Here is a 20,619-nt window from a genome sequence, read left to right as displayed (position 1 = left end):
CTCAAATAACAGTGGCAGAGGCCTGGCCACCTCAGACCCCAATGGCCCTGCAACTGAACAGTGGCCCACTCACTGAGACCAAGTTGGAACCTGATTGGAGTCTTCTTGGAATGGTGGGCTGCCCAGAACATCATGCTGTGCCTGCAGATGAAGATCCTCAGCCTCTTGTGGTGAAACACAGCACCTGAAAAGAGAACAGAATCAGAAAGGAGTTCACAATGCTGCCAGGGGTGCACATAAGATTGGTACATGGACAACCACCACCAATCTACTCTCTGGGTAACTGGTCCTGGGTTTCCCATGGTTGCCACCATACAGGCAGCCTCAATCCTAGTGGAATGGCTGTTGAATTTGATCCCTTCCAATCCTAATTTGGATAGTGCCTTCTCTGTGACCACCCAAAACCGATATTTTGAAGGTGGGTGCCATTGCTATGGTGAAACAACACCCCCGCCTCTTCCCTGCAGACTGCCACATACAGTCAGAGGGCACTCACTGGACATAACTCGGGATCATCACTGAGGCCTAGCTGTATTTCAGCCCTTTCTGCCTTTGTTCCATTCTGAAGCACTGAACTTTAAGTCACCACTAAACTTAAGGTCCTCCTGAGCCATCAGGGCTTGTCTTGACCCATCCTTAAGGGATTGGGCCACCAATTTGCTAACCCTCAGCACTCCAAAAAAGGCAGTTAGTGCAGCAGCACAAAAAAGGGCCACCTGAAAGCCAGAGTGGTACACCTCCACCCAAACCAAGCCTAGGTCATGAAACACAGAAGGGGAAATAGGTTGTCTCTTGTCCCTACAAGCCCCCTCTAGCATTTTCTTCACCTCAAAGTCTCCTGAGGCTTAGTTCAGGCTCCACGCGTTACTTGCAAAGGCTAATGCAACCAGTTGGCTTCTAGTGGACTTTACAGCTAGCCCCTTACCTTTCTGCTCAATGCAGAGCCAGTTTGGTGTAGCAGTTAAGAGCTGCAGAACTCTAATCTGGAAAACCGGGTTTGATTCCCCAATCCTCCACTTGAAGCCAGCGGGTTACTGTGGGTCAATCACAGCTCTTTCAGAACTCTCTCAGCCCCACCTACCTCACAGAGCGATTGTTGTGAGAATAATAATAAGACACTTTTAAACCACTCTGAGTGGGCATTTAGTTGTCTTGAAGGGAGGTATATAAATCAAATATTATTATGTTATTATAGAACTGCATAAGGTGATCCACTGGAATAGGCCATACCTGTTGCAATCCTGCCTTCCACCTAAAGCCAGAGAATTGGCTCAGTGTAGAATCATAGGCCCTCTGGGTGCTGGAGGCAATTGCAAACTGGTTAGTCCTGTATGCCTATGCCTTCCAAGCTGCCATAACTCCTGGGGCATTCAAGCCAGCAGTAAGTCAGCCTCGAAGGTAAGCTGACAAAACAGTTCCATCTGTAAATGAGACACAGCGTCTGCCATGCAATTAATTACACCTGGAACATGTTTAGCTAGGATCAAAATGTTCAACCACAGGCAGAGGAGTGTGAATGCTCTGACCAGCCTCATAACCATGGTAACTTAGATGAAATGGAGTTGAGGACATGCACCACTGTCTGATTATCACAACAAAATTGGACAGAATGGTTTAACGGTTCCCTCCCCCACGTGCAAACTGCCACAAGGGTTGGAAAAAAATCCAAAAAGGTAAGGTCTTTGGTGCCGTGACCTGGATATCCCAGGTCAGCCTGATCTCATCAGATCTCATAAGCTAAACAGGGTCGTCTTTGGTTAGTACTTGGATGGGAGACCTCCAATGAAACTCAGGGTTGCAGAAACAGGTAACAGCAAACCACTTCTGTTAGACTCTTGCCTTGAAAACCCCATCAGGGATCGTTATATGTCAATTATGACTTGAGGGCACTCTCCACCAAGGTCTTTGGAAAGACCCCCTTCAGACCATTCAATTGGCCACAGTTGAACACACCAGTGCCCCCAGAAATAGACCCCAAAATTGGTAGACACAGAGGCATCAGAGGTAGCTCTGCCTCCAGCAACAGGTTCTCCCTCCAGAAGGTGACCTCATTGAAGGAGATCGGAAAGTTCTCCCACCCCTCAAGGTCCTCCTGCTTGCCACTACTGATCTTATTCCTGTGGTGAGGCAACCGCTGGAAACCCACCAGCTGCTGGAGCTCCAAGAGGGAAACCTTGCACTTTCCCCTAATGTAGGCCAGCCAGGTCAAGAGGTCCCTCAATTTTTTAGCTGGCAACTGTGAGGTTTGCTGCATCATGTCAAGTTCAATGCCAAGGAACATCAACACCAGCACAGGGCCCACAGTCTTTTCATGGGCCAGCGGGACCCCTAATTCACCAGCAATGCTGACAAAGCCAGCCAGGAGATGGGCGTATTGGCCCAAACATGCAGGGCCCACAAAAAGAAAGTCATTCAAGTAGTGGACCACGTCCTGACAATGAAGCCATTACTGAAGCCCACTCGAGGAAAGAGCTGAAACACTCAAAGGCCGCACATGAAACTGAACACCCCATTGGGAGCAACCTGTCCATGTAAAATTGGCCCTTGAATGACTGCCCAAGTAGCTCAAAATTCTTTGGGTGAACTGGGAGAAGGTGAAATGCCAACTTAATGTCACATTTGGCCATTTTAGCACCGACTCCACAACACCACACAAGCTTGACAGCCTGGTCAAAGGACATATAGTGCACAGAGCACAAGTGCTCAGGAATGGCATCATTTATGGACCCCCCCCCCCACACAGTTATGAAAAGTGCTGAATAACACGGCACTCACCAACCTTCTTTTTAGGCTTTACACTGAAGTGGGAGACCCACAGACAGGGTATCGGGGGTGGGGGGAGCTAAGGGGCCCAGAAACCTACCCTCAGCACATTCCTTGCCAATTTTGTCTTGAACCATCTCTTCCATGCCAGTGACTGAATGCAGGTTGGCAGACATGAAGGGTGTTCAAGGGCCCTGAAGCAGAATTCTAAACCCAAATAGAAAACCTTTCAACAAAAACAAGGCATTATGACACCTAGGGTAAACAGACAGTAGTCATCTAAGTCGTGTCAGCCTTATGGGGCTGGGTCCCTTTACCAGCAAGGTGTTGGAACCTCCATCTCTCCCCCCCCCATGCTTACCACCCTTTCTCAGTTGCCTGGGGCAGGATGTGAATGGGTTGGGGGCTGCTGCAGATTGGGCATTGGTGCCTGAAACTGCATGACTTACGGGAGCAGACACCCTGAGTGCTGAGCTCTCAGGAAAGCAGGTGGGACTGAACGAACTGCCCCATGAGGTGCAGGGGCCAGAAGTGGGTGGAAACCATTGAACCAGGTGTCCGCTGTCCAAGTGATCACCAGGGTTAGTTTTGGCAGGGGACATCACCTGCAGCCAAAGCTTCTGCTGAATCTGGACCCAGGGCAGGCTTGGGTTAAGAGGAACCCTCATACGGAAATTTTGTTTGTACTGCAACCAGCAGCACTGGCAAAGTCCATGCAACCCTTATAAATTATGTCGATGTATTGGAAAAGAGGGGTCGATCACCAAGGTTGGTCATGAGTCAACACCCTGGCGGAGATCAGCATGCCTGGCAGCCAGTCGGCCCAGTTGCAGTCTACTTTCCTGCACTTAAGTCTTTCCTTTTCCCTATAGTCAAAGTCTTCCTTCTCCTTCTTCTCCAGTTTCCTGAAGAAGACGTCGACATACTCTCCATGGAGAATCTGTTCCCTCATGTCCAGGATCAAATGGTCCCCTAAGGGTACTGCTGAGTCACCTAATGGCCAGACCTGGAATGGCACCATGCCATGTTGTCGGAAATTCCATGAAACGTCAGGATAACTAGGCCATGAGGCCGCCTGCCCCATGAAGTGCTGCCCTTCCCCACAACACCATGTAAAGGGGCTTGGGACCTAGAGTTGCCAGGTTCTCTCACTCCTTGGGTGGGTGGTTTTATTCATTATTTTATTTATTCTTTCACAAGTATTTATTTATTCCCCCCCCCCCCGGATGATTGCTGCCGGGTAATGCAGATTGCTGTTTGAAGCAACACTTTTCTTGCTGCTTGCAAGTGGCGAGAAAAGTGTTGTTTATGTTTCAAACACCCCATGCTTCCTTCACCTGACGGGAGGGGAAGGAGGCTCCCCCTCCTATCAGGTAAAGAAAGCACGAGGTGTTTGAAAGCAACACTTTTCCCATCGGGGGAAAAAAGTGGTGGGGAGGGAAGTTTGAAAGCAAACACTTGCACGCTGTACATGACCCCAACACCGACCCGGAAGCGAGCGCGGCCCCGCTGTGTCTATGGGCAGAGAGCAGCTTCTTTGTCGGCAGCTCAGGTGCTGAGGGAAGGGCACGCTTCCTCTCTCCCGCGCTTGCTCGCAGCAGGTTCCCACTGCTCCACCTCCCTCAAGTGCCCGGCATGTGAGCTGCAGCCGGCCAGGCCCACTCATGGAGCCCTCTGCCTCTGGTGTTTTCTGCAGCCAGGTTCTCATCATGGTGAACTCAGAAGATGTAAATGCTATCATCCTGGCTCAAAAGAACATGCTTGACCAATTTGAGAAGACCAATGAGATGCTGTTGAACTTCAACAACCTGTCCTGTGTGCGAATGCAGCAGATGAACAAGCACTTCCTCCACCACACCCGGACCCTGGTGGAGATGAAGAAAGACCTGGACAGCATCTTCTGGAGAATCAGGACATTGGAAGAGAAGCTAGCAAAACAGTATCCAGAGGCCTTTAGCAATATTCATGAATCTCCCATTCTGGAAGACGACGACTTCGACCCCCTCCCCAAAAGTACTGCCATGACCATTGCTACCTTGGAGCAGAGCACTGAATCCTGCGATACCAGCCCCGACATCATCTCCCCCACCACAAGCCACGACTTCAAGGACCTTTCCCGAGGCCCGTATGACTCTCCAGCTGTGAACGGGCAGAGTATCACAGATGACGACAATGAGATGGACTAGACTGCTGGGGAAAGCTTGCTGTGATGGGCTTTTCCTCCCATCTGCTGTCAGGGCTGCAAACTGGAATCCCTTTCCTTTTTCTCTGTATCTACCACATTCCCATTAGTGGGATTTGTTTTGACTGCCCTTCAGACCAACAGTAATTACGCTGTTTGCCCTCTTCCATTTGCTTTATCCATACACCATCCCTCAGGGAAAATGTATGAAGCTGGTCTCTCAGAACTTCAGCCCTTAGTGGGTGGAGAGCAAGAAAGGGACAATCTAAGGAAATGGCTAGGAAACAAACTGAGAATGGGTAGCTTGGTCTTTTTTCAAGCCATACTTGTATCCCCCTGGCTGTGCCTCCCTGGGGCACAATTCATTAGAAGCAGCTGATGCCCGAGATCCCCTTTGAAACAAGCCGTGTTTGTCCACAGCTCCTATCCATGTACAGGGCTTGTGCAGGTGAGGTTTCTGGTTGATTGCACTAATGGATATTTCTGAAGGTATGCCCCCCCCCTTTCCTACAGGCCTGCTATCAGGGTATAAGGGCTCTGTCACTTCCACTGTTGCTTCCTCTATCTCCCTGTAAAAGCATGTCTTCTGTGCTGCTGGCCTCTACTGATGCACGTTATCGCTAAAAGAGGCTATGCATCAATGCATTCTCCTTGCGGAAGACAGCTGACGGCCACATATTACCTGTTGCTTGTCACATGTAACAACTGGATTGCTTTTTGTTCTGTTTCGATCCCGTTTGTCACCCTCTGCCTTCTTTTTACAGCCCCACAAAGAGTGTCCACGTTCTTTGTCTGGTTTTTAGTTTTCCCCTTGCCCCCTTCTGCTGTGGTATTAACAGTTCCTTTGCCAGAGTTCAGCATAGGAATGACAACATGTTGTGTGCGGAGAGAGTGAGGCAACTACCCACCCTCGCTCTGATGTAATCTCATGCGATGCAAAAATCAAAGAAGAAATATTTGTGTACCACTACAAGTTTACAGAAAGCAAGCACTTTTCTTGCCCCTTGCAATGCAAACAGCTAGAAAAGTGCTGCACAAGTGGTTACTGCCTCTTTTCCAAAGCTTACTGAAGTAATATGAATCACTTTGGACAGCTTTGCTTTGGGATTCCCGAATTGGCTCAGCAATGCTGAGCCCGATTCGAGAATCCTGAATATTTCCAAATTGGGCCCTATTCGGGTTAAAAACCCAAATCGGAAACCCAAAGTGCACATCCCTGGTCTTTACCTTATGTCCTGGGGGTTTTCCTCAAGCATCCTCAGACTTCCATGTGAGTCCCCCCCTCCTTCTCCCTGCCACAAAATGCTGGTCACTCAAAACTGCTACTCTACAGGATATACTGACTTCTTCTAGGTTGGTAACTATAAGCCTTCTTTCGAACAGCTTGCCCATTTACTCACTGTTTTCCAGTGAGATCTGCATGTATGCTGTGTGCATTCTGTGCTCTTTTATTGTTTCTGTGTGCAATTGATCTTTTATTGCTTCTGTGTGCAATTGCACTTTTATTGCTTCTTTAATAAAAACCACTCCTGTTGAACGTCTGTCTTTTTCTCAAATAATTCTTTAGAGGAAGCAATCCTCGTATACGCTGGTTAAAAGCCTGCCATTACTCTCTTCTTGCAGGCTCTCCCTGTTGCTAATTGGATTCCAAATTGTGAGACTGATTCCCTGGAAGGGGTGCGGAATTTCCCACTTTTAGCCCTTGTTGCTTGCTGCCACTCCAACCAACAGCAGGTGAAATATAATAATTTTTTAAAAACCCAGCAGCATCATGTGTGGAAGTATGTTGTTTCTGGTAAAAAACCAGAAGTGATGCCGCTCTTGGAATTGCTTGAAAATTTATAGTAAAACAACGGAGTTTCCAGTGATTCCAAGAGTTTTGAGTTTTTACTTGAAGTGTTGTAGTGGCAGATGTGGTGTTGCAAGCCACTACCCCCATTTCCAATTTCCAGATGGCAGAGATAAGTTCTCCTGGAAAAAATGGCAGTTGGGGAGGGTGGCAGGATATGACATTATATCCTGCTGAGGCCCCCACCCTTCCTGGAATCCACCTGTCCAGGAAATTCCCCAATGCAGTGTTGGCAACCCTAGCTACATTGCTTAATCGCACACTGCTTGCTAGATCTCCAGGCCCCCATCTCAGACATGAGGTTCCCCACCTGAGCCCTGCATTATTGATCAGTTCTGCCAGTCAGCCCGAAACAATCTATGCCCTAGTTCTGTGTGTATCTGAGAAAAGCAATAACTGTGTAGGTCATCCTGATTGAAAGGTTGGTTTTCTGGTTCCGGATTCCAGAGATTAATGGCTACACCCCCAAAGTACTTTATGGCTTCCTTCAGTATTCCCCTTTTTGTTCTAATGATGGCAATATACTGTCCCTCTGACTCAAATATTCTATATATCCCTTCCATCAAGAAACACCATGGTCTCTCCTTCAAGAAATTGTTCATTTTGTGAACACACACAAAGAACACAAATATTGTTTGTCATGTCAATTTATGTTGATTATGATTCAAAGAAAACCTGCCCATAAACTATTTTCTTCAGGTAAAGCCCCCCAATCCTAAAATTCTGCCCTGGTTTCCTTTGCCCTCCTGCAACCCATTCAGCTCTACCCATCCAAAGAAGAGACCCAGGAGTCCTGGCCCTCTGTGGCCAATCAGTCTCCAGCCTCCTCCTCCATTCCCATGAATGGGGGAATCTTCAGGGGGGCAGCTTTGCTGTTTCCTATCTGCCTGGGAAGGGAGTTGTGGGGATGGTCACTGGGATGTTAGGAGTTTTAGTCACTGGGATGTTAGTGGAGTTGATCCCTGGGATGGTAGTCTTGATGGCATCACTACATTCCAGTTTGGTGGTAATGAACGTGATTTCACCGTTGGATAATTTTCCTGGTCCTGTGGGAAATGTACACTGGTTTGCTGTGGCGCACCCTCGAAAAACACCCTTTGATTCAAAGGGAAGAAGTTTAGTATCTGCAAAGGGGAAAAACAAGAATATACATAGAATTTATGTACTAGGATCTTAGAAGAGAGTGTGAGATATGTTACCAGGCCTCTGAAATCCATGGTTCCCCCCCAAATGGGGATTTTTTTCCTTCTGATTTATTGAGCCCTCCAATTACCCTCCTGCTAATGTTCTATCCAGTCAGTCTGCACGGAATACATCATTTAGGGAGCCATGGGAAAGCCTGGGGAAGGGTCACCATCCAGCATGCCTTTTAATTGATCTGCAATGTTTCCCTGAGGATTCAACTGAAAAATTCTACCACAATACCAAAGAGCTCTCTGAGAATCTAGATGACTTTATTCAGGCCCAGCAGTGAGGGAGAAGGATTATCTAGCATGCTTGCTGTGAGAATTCCTGCTCAGCGCTCCAGCTGTTTTCTCACCCACTTCTTGGTCCCCACCTCCCAAATAAATCACGGAGCTGTGTTTGGTGTGGAGGGAGCAAGTAGGAGAGATTATGTCACTAAACCAGGTTACCTCCAAATTCCGAAGGCTCAAAAGGAGAACTCCGCCACCACATGTGAACAGGAAACTGTTTCAACATTCATAGGATTGTATGGATGTAGAAATGCCAGTGAAGCCCTAAGCAAAGCAGATGCTGTCCATGAACATATGGAATTTGGCCATTCAGCCTCCAGCATCCTTGGCTCAGGTCCATTGCTTAGCCTGAGGTCCACTGCTGACCTGTCACTGGGTGTCTCCCTCACCTGGGAGGAGATGGGATAGCAATTTGCAGGGAGGGAGATCAACCGCTCTCATCTGATCACTTGCTTGTTTCTCCTTCAACAACTCATCTTTTCTCCATTAAAATCAGCCTGCGGAGTTGTTTTGATTTCCCAACGGAATGGAGGTCGAAGGGTTAAACTCTCTCATTCTTCCTGTGCGGCCGCGATGATATTTTAATTTATGCATCACCTTTCTTTCTGAGACTCAAGGTTAGCATTATACAGAGGAAGTGAGGACTCTCCAACCTTTGTAAGCCTGTGGGCACAGTTGGCTTTCTGAGAGGGGATGCTAGGTACAAAGAATGGTTGCCACAGGAGGTGGAGCAATACAGACTCCCAGAGGAAGTCCAAGAGCAGGGGAGAAGAAGGGTAATTCTTAAAATACACCAGGAAAGAGGACTGAGAGCCTCGCTACAAGTGACATCTTCCACGCGAAGGGCACTTGATCATTTTCGCAAGTCTTTCTGGGTACTGAAGTCCCTCTCCCACACCCCTTTTCCTTCTGTTCCTTCCCGTCTCCGTTAGCACGGCTGCCTGAAGAGACGGAGAAAGCCTACGAGAGCAGCTTTTGCAAATCGTCTTGCTGGGGGGTGGGGAATGCTCTAGAGAAAGCTGACATGTGAAGTCCTCCCCTCTCTGTTAGAACTGTTAGGATCGCTGCCTTAAAAGTCAGAGAAAGCCTGCGTTTGCAAATCGTTTCTCTAGTCGCAAGCCTGCTCTCAATGATCTTTGGGGGCGGGCAGCTGCAACTTTCTAAGCTTTCTCTAGAGTATTTCCCCCCCTCCCCGAGCAAGACGATTAGCAAAGTTGCAGCGGGCAGCTCGGGGAGGGGGGGAATACTCTAGAGAAAGCTTAGAAAGTTGCAGCTTTCTCTGACTTTTAAGGCAGCGATCCTAACAGTTCTAACAGAGAGGGGAGGACTTCACATGTCAGCTTTCTCTAGAGCATTCCCCACCCCCCAGCAAGATGATTTGCAAAAGCTGCTCTCCTAGGCTTTCTCCGTCTCTTCAGGCAGCCGTGCTAACGGAGACGGGAAGGAACAGAAGGAAAAGGGGTGTGGGAGAGGGACTTCAGTACCCAGAAAGACTTGCGAAAATGATCAAGTGCCCTTCGCGTGGAAGATGTCACTTGTAGCGAGGCTCAGAGAGAAACTGAAACCAACATTGGTGTCATCTGCTGCCAAAGCAATGTTATTTTAGTTTGCACAGCCGCTTAGATCTCCACTGGCTTATCAGATGCCATTCTGGGCAAGAGCGCCACTTGGCTCCAACCATTTTCTGAAAAGACTTAGGGTCAATCTAGACAGACAGGTGTTTAAAGAGCTGGGTACAGGTTATTGAGACCCCACTTGGGTTACTACAGCCAACCAGCAGCTGTGGGGATTGGCTATTAAAGAATAAAAGCACCTCCGAACACTACTTTGGGGGAGGGGAAGGGGTCCTGCCTTCACTCCAATCTGTTTAACCACATCAAAACAGTACAAGGGGAAGGCATGTCCATGTTTTTACTGCACTGCATGCACAGAATATATAACATCGAGCAGCAAACTCAGAAACAATGTTGTGTGAAACAGGTTGAGGGGGAGGCAATCTGAGTTTGTCTGGGCTCTGTTTTTTAAAAGCCATTCCCTACTGCTGCTGGGCGGCTGTGAGAACATGAATGGGGTCTTGGGAACTTTGACCCAACTCCGTAAAAAACTGCACATCTAGGCCGTTTTCACACTACTAACCTGCTTCCGTAACGTTGTGCAACGTTGCGCAAAAAACACGGAAGATAGCGTCTTCTCGTGAGAGTTTTGTGCAATGTCGCACAAAACTCTCACAAGAAGGCACTATCTTCTGCGTTTTTTGCGCAATGTTGCACAACATTACAGAAGCAGGTTAGTAGTGTGAAAACGGCCCTAGTTTGACCCCTAGTGGGCACATAGTAAAGTGTCGGTAGCTGCCATAGAGCACATGAGCACTGCAGTGGGAGCTCGGTGGATGTCAATGTAATAAGCAATAAAATAAGACTAGACCTACAAAAATCTGAAAACAAGGTTTAAGTTTTTTACATGATATGATCGAAACTGGGGTTTGTGTGTGTGCAGTTTACTTTTTACCAAGGTCAAAGATAGATAAAGAAGCAACTGTACTCACTCAGATCAATGGAACCAGATTGATTGATGCATTTAGTCTCCTGACCAACGCAGGCAACCATCTCTTTCTCCTGACAATCTTCTTCCGACCCAAAGAGAAAGCAGGCTGGACATTGATGCCCGTTTGGGACAACATCTGTGTTTGATAGTGCTGCAAATAGCAACTGCTACAGTTGGTCCATCATTCTTTTCACATTATATATTTCTTGAAAATGTTCACACCCTTCCCTGGCAGCAAGACGGAGAGCATTCCCCCCCTCACGGACTTTTTGAAACTGGTGGAGAACAGATCAAGCAAATGTAAGAATGAAGAGGAAAAAAGGCAGGGAGGCAGGAACAGAAAATGAAAGAATGAAGAAAGAGACAAACAGGATGGTGGGGAAAATGAGAAGGAAAAAAGAGAAAGGAAGCAAGAGAAAGGAAGCAAGACAGAAACAGAAAGGAGGCAAGAAAGAAGAAAGCAAGCAAGAAAGAAGAGGAAATGCAAAAAATGAAGGAACGGAGGAGCATCCAGAAAGTCTTTCTCCCGATTTTTTGGTGATGAGATTATCATCCTTTCAATGCATATTCACTAGACCCTCTCTACGTGTTTCTGTGTCTCAGTCTCATTAGATGTAGCAAATGTGAGTCCTTTGCTCCTCTGCAGATTGATTTCTCAATGCCCTAATATTTACACTGCCCAAAATGTGTTTAGCCGCACATTAGAGTAAACCATTAGTCTTACTGAATACTAGAAGGATGTCTAACTTGGTAGATTCATCCTCCCAATCCCATAATTTATAAAGAAAAGGACCTTATGAGGGCAAAAGAGTTCTCAGGAACATACACAGGGAAAGAAGAGCGCTCTCGGTTTCTCAAAATCAAAAAGAGTCCAGTAGCACCTTTAAGACTAACCAACTTTATTGTAGCATAAGCTTTCGAGAATCACAGTTCTCTTCATCAGTTTCTCAGTTGCCATTTTCCATTCCTAACAGAGCAGGACAGTTAATTACAGGACATTTGAGAGGTCAGTAATTCATAGGGTCACCATGAGTCGGAAGAGATTAGAAAGCACATAAACAGAATGGCTTAGTTACAATGGGTGGGTGTTTATAGAGATGGAACTGTCATATTTCAAGGGGCTTTGATCTCTTGCACTTGCCCTTTGGGTGGAAGACTCAGGGCCAAGCTACACATGATGAATGACACTTGAACAGCAAGTGTATTTCTCCCTGTTCACTTGCCCTCCACTCAATCCACTTGCCGTTCAAGTGTCATTCGTCATGTGTAGCTTGGCCCTTGAACAGCAAGTGGATTGAGTGGAGGGCAAGTGAACAGGGAGAAATACACTTGCTGTTCAAGTGTCATTCGTCATGTGTAGCTTGGCCCTCAGGCTCCGCTAAGGTTGAAGGGAAGATTTTGCTCCCACTGTGACAACATCCTCAAGTGCAATACTTTCATTTTCCCTGCAGGAGTTCATGGCACTTATTCACACTGATGGAAGAGAACTGGATTTTCCACACATTCTGCAGAGATGCAGATACTTACCATCAAGATGGGCAACATTGCACAAGTCTGTGTCGCAGCAATTCAATGCCACACTGATATGTGTATTCTCCGCTGTAGTGACACTGTAATTGCCTGGGCGACAAATCGCTGATGGGGCACAAGCCTTCAAAGAGGATCTGATATTAACTGTGAAAGGGAATCAGAAAGAAAAATCTAGAGCTTCAGCAGTTCAGTTTCCTTATCTCTGAATTTTTTTTTTTTTATTAAAATTTTTATTGGAATTAGAATCACATAATTACATATTACAATCAATTCCCATTTCCCAATTTCTAACCCCCTCCCTTTCCCCCCTTTTCTTCCAGCCCAACATAGAACACTGTTATTTTACATGACAGCAGCGGCCAGACTTTTGTATGCGCAAAAATGGAAAGTACAAGAAGTGCCAACTATTGAGGATTGGACTTACAAATTGCTGTATATGGCCGAAATGGACAAAACGACAAGAAAACTGAGAAATCTGGACCCAGGACAGTTTAACACAGATTGGGGGAAGCTGAAGCAATATGTGCTGAAGAAATGGGAGGTGGGAAGAGAACTGTGGCAGTTCGAGAATTACTGAAATATGACGAAATGTAGAGGGGGGTGACTTTACCGGAGGGTAGAGAGAGAAATGAAAATGTCTAAGCAGCTATTTTGTTAGATTGTTATATATAGAAAAACATATAGAATATGGATAGAAAATAACTAACTATAAGGACCGACTAATTAAAATTGTTTCTGGTATAAACGTGTAACATGTTAAATTGAATAAGTCTACCTGAAGAAATAGATGGATCAAATTGATTGATAACTTTTGACGATAATTATATAAAGTAATATACGGAATATAAGTCAAATTGGTTGACTTATATAAATGTATGGGTTATATGGTATAAGGCTTATAGAAATATCTGAAACCAGGAAACTACGAAATTATGTTAAAAAGGGACAAATTGTTTGTCTGATGTGGAAGAAGGGACTTAAAGATAAGATAAGGTATAGAGTATTAAAAATAGTTAAAGAATTATTGCTTAGATTAAAGGGAAAGTATATGTTTGTTAGATAGATGAATTTAAAATGAGTAAGAGAAAAGGGACAAAGGGTTGGAAAACTGTTGGAAGTCCTTATCTCTGAATTTAATGGGTTTTGCCATTATTCCCAATCTTTCTATACAAAAGGCAAGCCATATTGGTGACGACTGACCTCTGGCACAGGCACAGTTGCACCCTCCTCAGCCAATCAGCTGGGAAGGGATGGGACAGCCTAGCCTGCCACCTTCACCATCCCCAGCTGATGGCTGGGGAAGGGGCAAGATGGGTGAGCCCACCACCTGCTCTCCCCAGCCGATCCGCGGGGAAGGGGTGATGGGCGAGCCCTCCACCTGTCCTCCTCAGCTGATTGTCCAGGGAAGGGGCAAGATGGGCAAGCCTGCCACTTGGCCTCCCCATCTGATTGGCCGGGGAAGGGGTGGGATGAACGAGCTGCCCTAGCTGGGGAGGTGACAGAATGTGCAAGCTGCTCATGGAGCCCTCTTCAGCTGCAATTGAGCCAGGTGAGCCCGCTGCCTTCACCCTCCCCAGGCCTCCATAGGGTAGGGAGAGGCAGAGGTGGGCATGCCTAGTTTGCCTGTGTTGCCCTACCCAAGCCTTGACAGGGTGTGGGGGGTGGTGGCGGGCATGGCCAGCTTGCCGGCCTGCCCTCCCCCAAGGTTCAATGGGTCGGGAGAGCAGCAGCAGGCATGGCCAGCTCATCTGTGCAGCCCTCCCAGAGCATCAATCAGGTGTGGGGGCACAAGCTGCAAGCTTCAATACACCTGCCCGATTTCTGCCCATTTGAGGTCGAATTGGGCCAGTGCGGGGCGCAGGAATGCTGCCAGGGTGAACCGATGGGCCCTTGAGTGCTCCTGTGCACCACACCAGTCCGATTTCCACCTGTCTGAAGCTCTGCTAGAGCCTGTTGTATTGTTAACCACAACAGGCTTTGTTGCTTGTAAAGTATATTGTCACACTAGACGATTAAAAAACAAAAGAAAATATGGAAAGCACTGAGTTTGGCAACCAAACACTGAAATCTGAATTTGCACATAGGGGCAGGTGGAGATGCCAAGATGGGCAGATTTAATTCTGTATCTCTGACAAGGACCAATGGAGAGGCAATGTGCATGTTAAACAAACTTTTTTTACTCACATCCTGACATTTCCAACATGTAGGAAATGCACATATCTTCATCAGCTTGACAATCCTGAGTTGAGGTAGTAATACAGGGCCCCGTGATGCCCAGGCATGAAATACATTTCAGGGCTGCCACTGCAGATAAGAAGGAGAGAGAGAATCAGGGCCGTCTTCCTAATTTCGTACATTCGACCAGTAGTACCGTCATTTCCAGTTCGAACCACAACGTTTGGCTGCATCATCTTTGTGGGAACTGGATTTTTTAAATTCTGGGCAGGACTTCATTGAAGGATCCATTAGGAAGTGGGAGGGAAGTATAATTTCATGTTAAATCCCCCAAAACTAAATTTTCGTTTGTCCATATTAGGGATTCGATTTAGCATCTTTTGAAATGAAATATAACCTGCATACATGTTATATGTCTTTTCTACATGATGCTAAATTTAATCCCTAATATGGCCAAAGGAAAATTTACTCGCAATAAACTAGATGGTAACCACCCTTTTTATTTCATTAGTCATAAAACTGGCAACTGAGAAGAGGTTTATGAGAATCTGAGTGTGATGCTGCTGTATGATTGCCAAGTCTCAATTCCTTGAGACTTAGAGCCTTGCTACAAGTGACATTTTACACGTGAAAGATAAAGGATCATTTTCGCAAGTCTTTCTGGGAACTGAAGTTCCTCTCCCCAACCCCTTTTCCTTCTGTTCCTTCCCCTCGCTGCCTGAAGAGACAGAGAGAGACTACAGCAACATCAGCTTTTGCAAATCGTCTTGCTGGAGCCGGGGGGGGGGAGGGAATGCTCCGGAGAAAGCTGAGAAAGTTGCAGCTGCCTGCCCCAAAGATCATTGAGAGCCGGCTTGTGACTGGAGGAACGATTTGCAAAAGTTGCTGTTGCCGCAGGCTTTCTCTGTTTCTTCAGGCAGCGAGGGGAAGCAACAAAAGGAAAAGGGGTGGGGGAGAGGAACTTCAGTTCCCAGAAAGACTTGCGAAAATGATCCTTTATCCTTCACGTGTAAAATGTCACTTGTAGCAAGGCTCTTAGAGCCAAGCTACAAGTGACGCTTGACACAGGTTGGACACTTGTCAGTTTCCCTCAAGTTTTGATGGGAAATGTAGGCGTCCTGGTTTTACAGCTTGGCTCTCCATTACAGCTGCAAGACCAGGGCGCCTACATTTCCCATCAAAACTTGAAGGAAGCTGACAAGTGTCCAACCTGTGTCAGGCGTCACTTGTAGCAAGGCTCTTAGTGGTGATGTCTGGGGAGGCAGGAATATGACAAGGGGAGTCTGCTGTCTCTGACGCTGCCCTCCAGGGGAAACACTCTCTGTACTCTGGAGATCAGTTTAACTCCAGAAGAACTCTTGGCCTTTCTTTGAGGTTGGTAAGGTAACCCCTTGCTTGTTTTACTGTTTCTGAAGGGTTGAAGACTGAATCACAGTTCAGAGAAGGGGGTCTGGGAGAGACTGGCTTCTCTTGGATAACCCACCTGGTCTCCACAGGGGTGACCTAGAAGAATGAAGCTGACCCTTTGGGTTGGCAATTCACCATGTATGCCATTGATCCTAACCAAGAAGAAGGGTGTCTTCTGGACATGCTCATTGACTCCACTCTTATTGGGTTTCAGGTGGGTACTCCTGGCTCCTTCCGCCGACTTTCGACACTCTCCCCATGGCCTTAGTTCTCATCTTCCAACTGGACCCTCCCTCTCCCCTGCAAGAATCCCAGATCCTGCCTCATAGATGTCGTTCCTCTTATCCGATGTAATCTCTTTCCTGTTTGGAGCACCCAAAAGTTTCTTTACCCCCATGCTCTAAGCCACGACAGATTCCCTTCCCAGAGATGATTTTAAAAACCCAGGATTTTGAGATTCTACTTACCTTGAGAAAAGAGGGCCCACAGGAGGCATGTGCTTAGGAGCGCCTTCATAGCAGCAGAGAAAGGAAGAGCCAGAGATGCCTTGGATCACAGGTGGATCGACTAAGGCAGCTGATGCCAATGGAAGGGATCAGAGGCATTTATAAGGCAAGGACCGTCGCCTCCAGGCAACAACTGGGAACAATTGGATTGCTGAGATGCGAAAAATGCTGAAAGTTGAGGCTGTGCATTTCTGCAGAAGTCTCATAGTGTTACAATGTAATTGAAACGTGGGAGGAGCAGTCTACAAATATTCTGAAAGAGATCAATATGTACCTCACATAATTTTCTCTTCACGCCAATAGGGCGCCCTGCATCCTGTTTATCACCCTGTAGCCAGTCTACTTTGGGTGTAGAATTTATTAGAGGTAGGCCACAATTTTTTAAAAATGGTGTGAAAACACCATTCATGCCCAAGAAGATGCGTTGATAGTAGAAATTTATAGAAGGGAGGAAGGGAATGGTGAACATCTGGCCTTCCTGAACAAGACCCGTGGCAGAGCATCTCCCCTCCCTTTTCTCCAGTTTCAGCCTTACCTTGATGAATGTATGTGCGACCACAGCCAAAAAGGCAGAGTAAAAGGTCCCTTGTGCATAGTTTTCATTCTGCAGTTTGCATCCGGCAACCCTTTTTACATGTGCAGAACTGCTGTTGAAGAAACTTCTGTAGCTCTTAAAGCAACTGCAAACACGCCGCCCCCCCAAATACAGGCACTGGTGTTTCCTACCTTTTTCCAACACAAGGAGGAGGTATGAAGCCATAAATGTAGGGTTTGACGAAGAAGGCAGGTATCTGGTGCTGCCTGTGGTTCATGTGCGATGAGCCAGAATTCCAAGGTTTAAATGTCTCTGGAAAAACCAACAATGAAGATTTCATTCCCACGTTCATTAGAAAGCCTGGGGAGGCGAAGCTAGCTAACCGGGCAGCACCAGTGTTCTTCTCCTGAAGACGGGAAGCCATTGGCATCTGGGCTAGCAGAAGAGGGCTTGCGGCTTGGTGTCTCCTTTGGCAGGCAGTTACAGCCAATTCCACTGGATTCAGGGCCAGGCGTGTAGCCTGAGAATTTGGAAGGGATGCCTGCTCAGTTCCTGGCAAGATCAGTTCCAGTGAACCTCTAATGGGATTTCAGTGAAGGGCTCATTCTGCTCTGGCAAACTAGTAAAATAACTGACTGCACTGCACTGCAGTATTGCCCAGATTGCAGAGATGTTCTCTCTTCTGCTCTGGGGCCTACGTGGGATAAATGCCCCCATGCTCACAAGAGACCCCCAGCACTCTTTGCATAGGAGAAAAACTCTTATTGGTTCATCCAAATCTAGGGTGGAGACTTCCTCTCCACTCCCCTCATTGAATGTGAATTTAGGGATGCCAACTCCTGGAGATTTGTGGGGTTGAGCCTGGAGAGGGAAGGGTTTGTGGAGGAGAGAGATCTCAGTGGATTATAATGTCATGGAATCCACCCTCCAATGCAGCCATTTTCTCCAGGGGAACTGACCTCTGTGGCCTGGAGAGTAATTGTGGTTCCAGGAGATCTCCAGCCACTAGGTGGAGGTTGGCCACCCCAGATCAATCCCCCTTATGTCAACCTCAATATTCCATAAAAGTGAAAATTTTGCCCTCCCCCATAAGACACCAGGAATGATGTCTTAAAGCATTCCCATGGAATTTTGGTCACTTCAAAGGATGTGAATCTCGGGCAGTTTAGGGCTGTGAACCCTAGTTTCGGAAATTCCCGGAGATTTGTGGGGTGAAAATTATAGACGGTAGGCTTTGAAGAGGGGAGAGACATCAGCTGGTTATAACACCATACAGTCCACCTTTCAAAGCAGCCATTTTCTCCAAGGGAACTGATCTCTGTGGCCTGAGTTTCCAGGCAGCACATGGAAGTTGGCCACCCTAGATTACTCCCCCTAATGTCAACCTGAATATTCCATTGAAGTGAAATTTTTGTCCTCCCCAACATGTCAGTTGTCTTAAATCAAGCATCCCCATAGAATTATGACTGAGGGCCAAGCTGCACATGACGAATGACACTTGAACAGCAAGTGTATTTCTCTCTGTTCACTTGCCCTCCACTCAATCCACTTGCCGTTCAAGTGTCATTCGTCATGTGTAGCTTGGCCCTAAGTCTTTAAACATTATGTTGTTTTGATTTTAGGTTGTAGTTCACTGTTTTACTTCCCCATCTCTTTTTTCTCTGTATCTTTCAGTATGATTCATAAACAGTAACTCTGATTGAGAAATCATCTAGCCTTGGAGACTACTGTTGCTTCCATTTTTTCACATGGTATAAGATCTGCTTATGAGAAAAGAGCACTTGCTCAGCAGCAATTGAGATCTATCGTAGCTGTTAATCTTTTCATAGAAAAGCCCATTTACCCAAATCAAATTTATTACAGTCGTAAACCAGCAAAATATTACAGTGGTAAAAGTAGAGCATGCAAGTTGGTAAATCAGTAGATCAGTAATAATAATAAATTACATTATATTAAAATATTTGAAATTCAATACATGATAAAAACCAAATACTAGTTAGTAATTAGCAGTCTCCTCCTGCTCTTCATTGCTATCCAACCAAGTTTAGCAGCCTTGTATGTTATATCCTGGGACCTGCCAAAAGCATTTTTGAGAGAAGATTGCAGTATCTTCTTGCCAAGGAAAGAAGGGGGTTAAAAATGGTGTTGGTAGCTTATAGTTGGGGTTACCAACTCTTGTGTTGGGACCTTTCTGGAGATTTGGTGGGTGGAGCCTGGGAAGGAAGGATTTGGCTAGTGGAGGGACCTCAGCCAGGATGCGATGTCATAGACTCCATCCTCTAAAGCAGCCATGATCGCTGCATGAACTGATTTCTATACTCTATTTCTATTCCAAGAAGGAGACTAACTGACTTTTCCCCCTCAGGATCGGCTGACTCTCCTCATTCCGTTCCACCCCTTATTTTTCCCGCCCTTTCTTGGCCCGGGGCAGCTGGGAGTTGTAGTCCAGGAAGAAGGGCGTCCCACACCAAGACTCCTGCAGGCCCCTCCCTGGCCCCACAGCCCATCAGACCTCATGGGGAACATTTCCTCCCCTTTCTTTAAAGACAGAATAACAGCAACTGGCACTCATTTCACCCCTGGAAACCATTTCATTACAAGCACATTGAAAGTGGGAGAGCAGACCTTTGAGCAAACAGTGATGGGATCAGGCTCTCGCTCTCTGGCTGGTTGCGGAAGACAAGGACAGGAGTAGGTTGGAGGGCCATTTGCAGCTCCACACTGTCACCAGGCCCACACGCATTTACCAACACACTCGAAGGTTCTGTCAATTCCCCCGCCCCCCAAGATAACATTAACAAACCCTCTGGCGAGCATTTCTGCCTGCTTTGTCTTTTAAAACTATCCTTCCCAGCTAACATTGCATCTCCCTTCACTTGAGTATCCTCATTAGGGGTGTGCAATTCGGGTATACGATACCCGAAAAAAACCCGAAACAACCTGTTTCGGGTTGTTTCAGAAAACCCGAAACGTTTCGGGTAATCCGAAACAGCGATTTCCGAAACGTTTCGGGTTGTTTCGGGTTGTTTCGGGTTTCTTTTCAATGGGAAAAAGCCTCCCCCAGGCTTCCTGGACGCCTGGGGGAGGCATTTTCCCACCGAATCAATCCAAAATTGGTGGGGACCTTCCTCTAACTCTCCTCTAACAACCCTCCAAATTTCAGAAAGATTGGACTTTGGGGAGCCAGGTTATGCCCCCAAAACCGGTCCCCCTATCCTCACCTAAAAGGGAAAGGTTTTTGCTTGCTGCTGCTGATCTCTTACGTTGTGGATGCTGCTGCTGATCTCCATGTTTCCTATGGGGGGGAAATGAAGAGGCAGGCTTGTCTTTCTGGGGGGGGGCATTTTGCATGCAAAATGCCCCCAACCCTCAGGGACCCTTCTCCTACCTTTCCTCCCACCCCCCACCAAAGCTCAGCCTGCTCCCACTTGGGGGGCCTCCCAAAGTAGGTGCTCTCCCCCCCTTTCTCCACTATTTCCAGCTGGGAAATAACAGAGGCTTGTCTTGCTAGGGGTGGCATTTTGCATGCAAAATGCCCCCAAACCTCAGGGGCCCTTCTCCCAACTTTCCTCCCACCCCCCACCAAGGCTCAGCCTGCTCCCACTTGGGGGGCTTCCCAAAGTAGGTGCTCTTCCTCCCCTTTCTCCACTATT

General features: G+C 47.0%; 1 protein-coding gene across 1 annotated transcript; it reads left to right on the top strand.

Annotated features, from left to right (window-relative positions):
• Nucleotides 1–4,427: 4,427 nt before the first annotated feature.
• On the top strand, nt 4,428–4,949 carry LOC129343717 (kxDL motif-containing protein 1-like). Its single transcript, XM_055000092.1, has one exon. It carries the CDS (start codon nt 4,428–4,430, stop codon nt 4,947–4,949), a length of 522 nt encoding a protein of 173 aa, XP_054856067.1.
• Nucleotides 4,950–20,619: the final 15,670 nt, after the last annotated feature.

The sequence above is a fragment of the Eublepharis macularius genome, chromosome 15 (genome assembly GCF_028583425.1).
Source record: "Eublepharis macularius isolate TG4126 chromosome 15, MPM_Emac_v1.0, whole genome shotgun sequence".
NCBI lineage: Eukaryota > Metazoa > Chordata > Lepidosauria > Squamata > Eublepharidae > Eublepharis > Eublepharis macularius.
The sequence above is the reverse complement of the archived record's forward strand: the minus strand, read 5'-3'. Positions and strand labels throughout refer to the sequence as shown.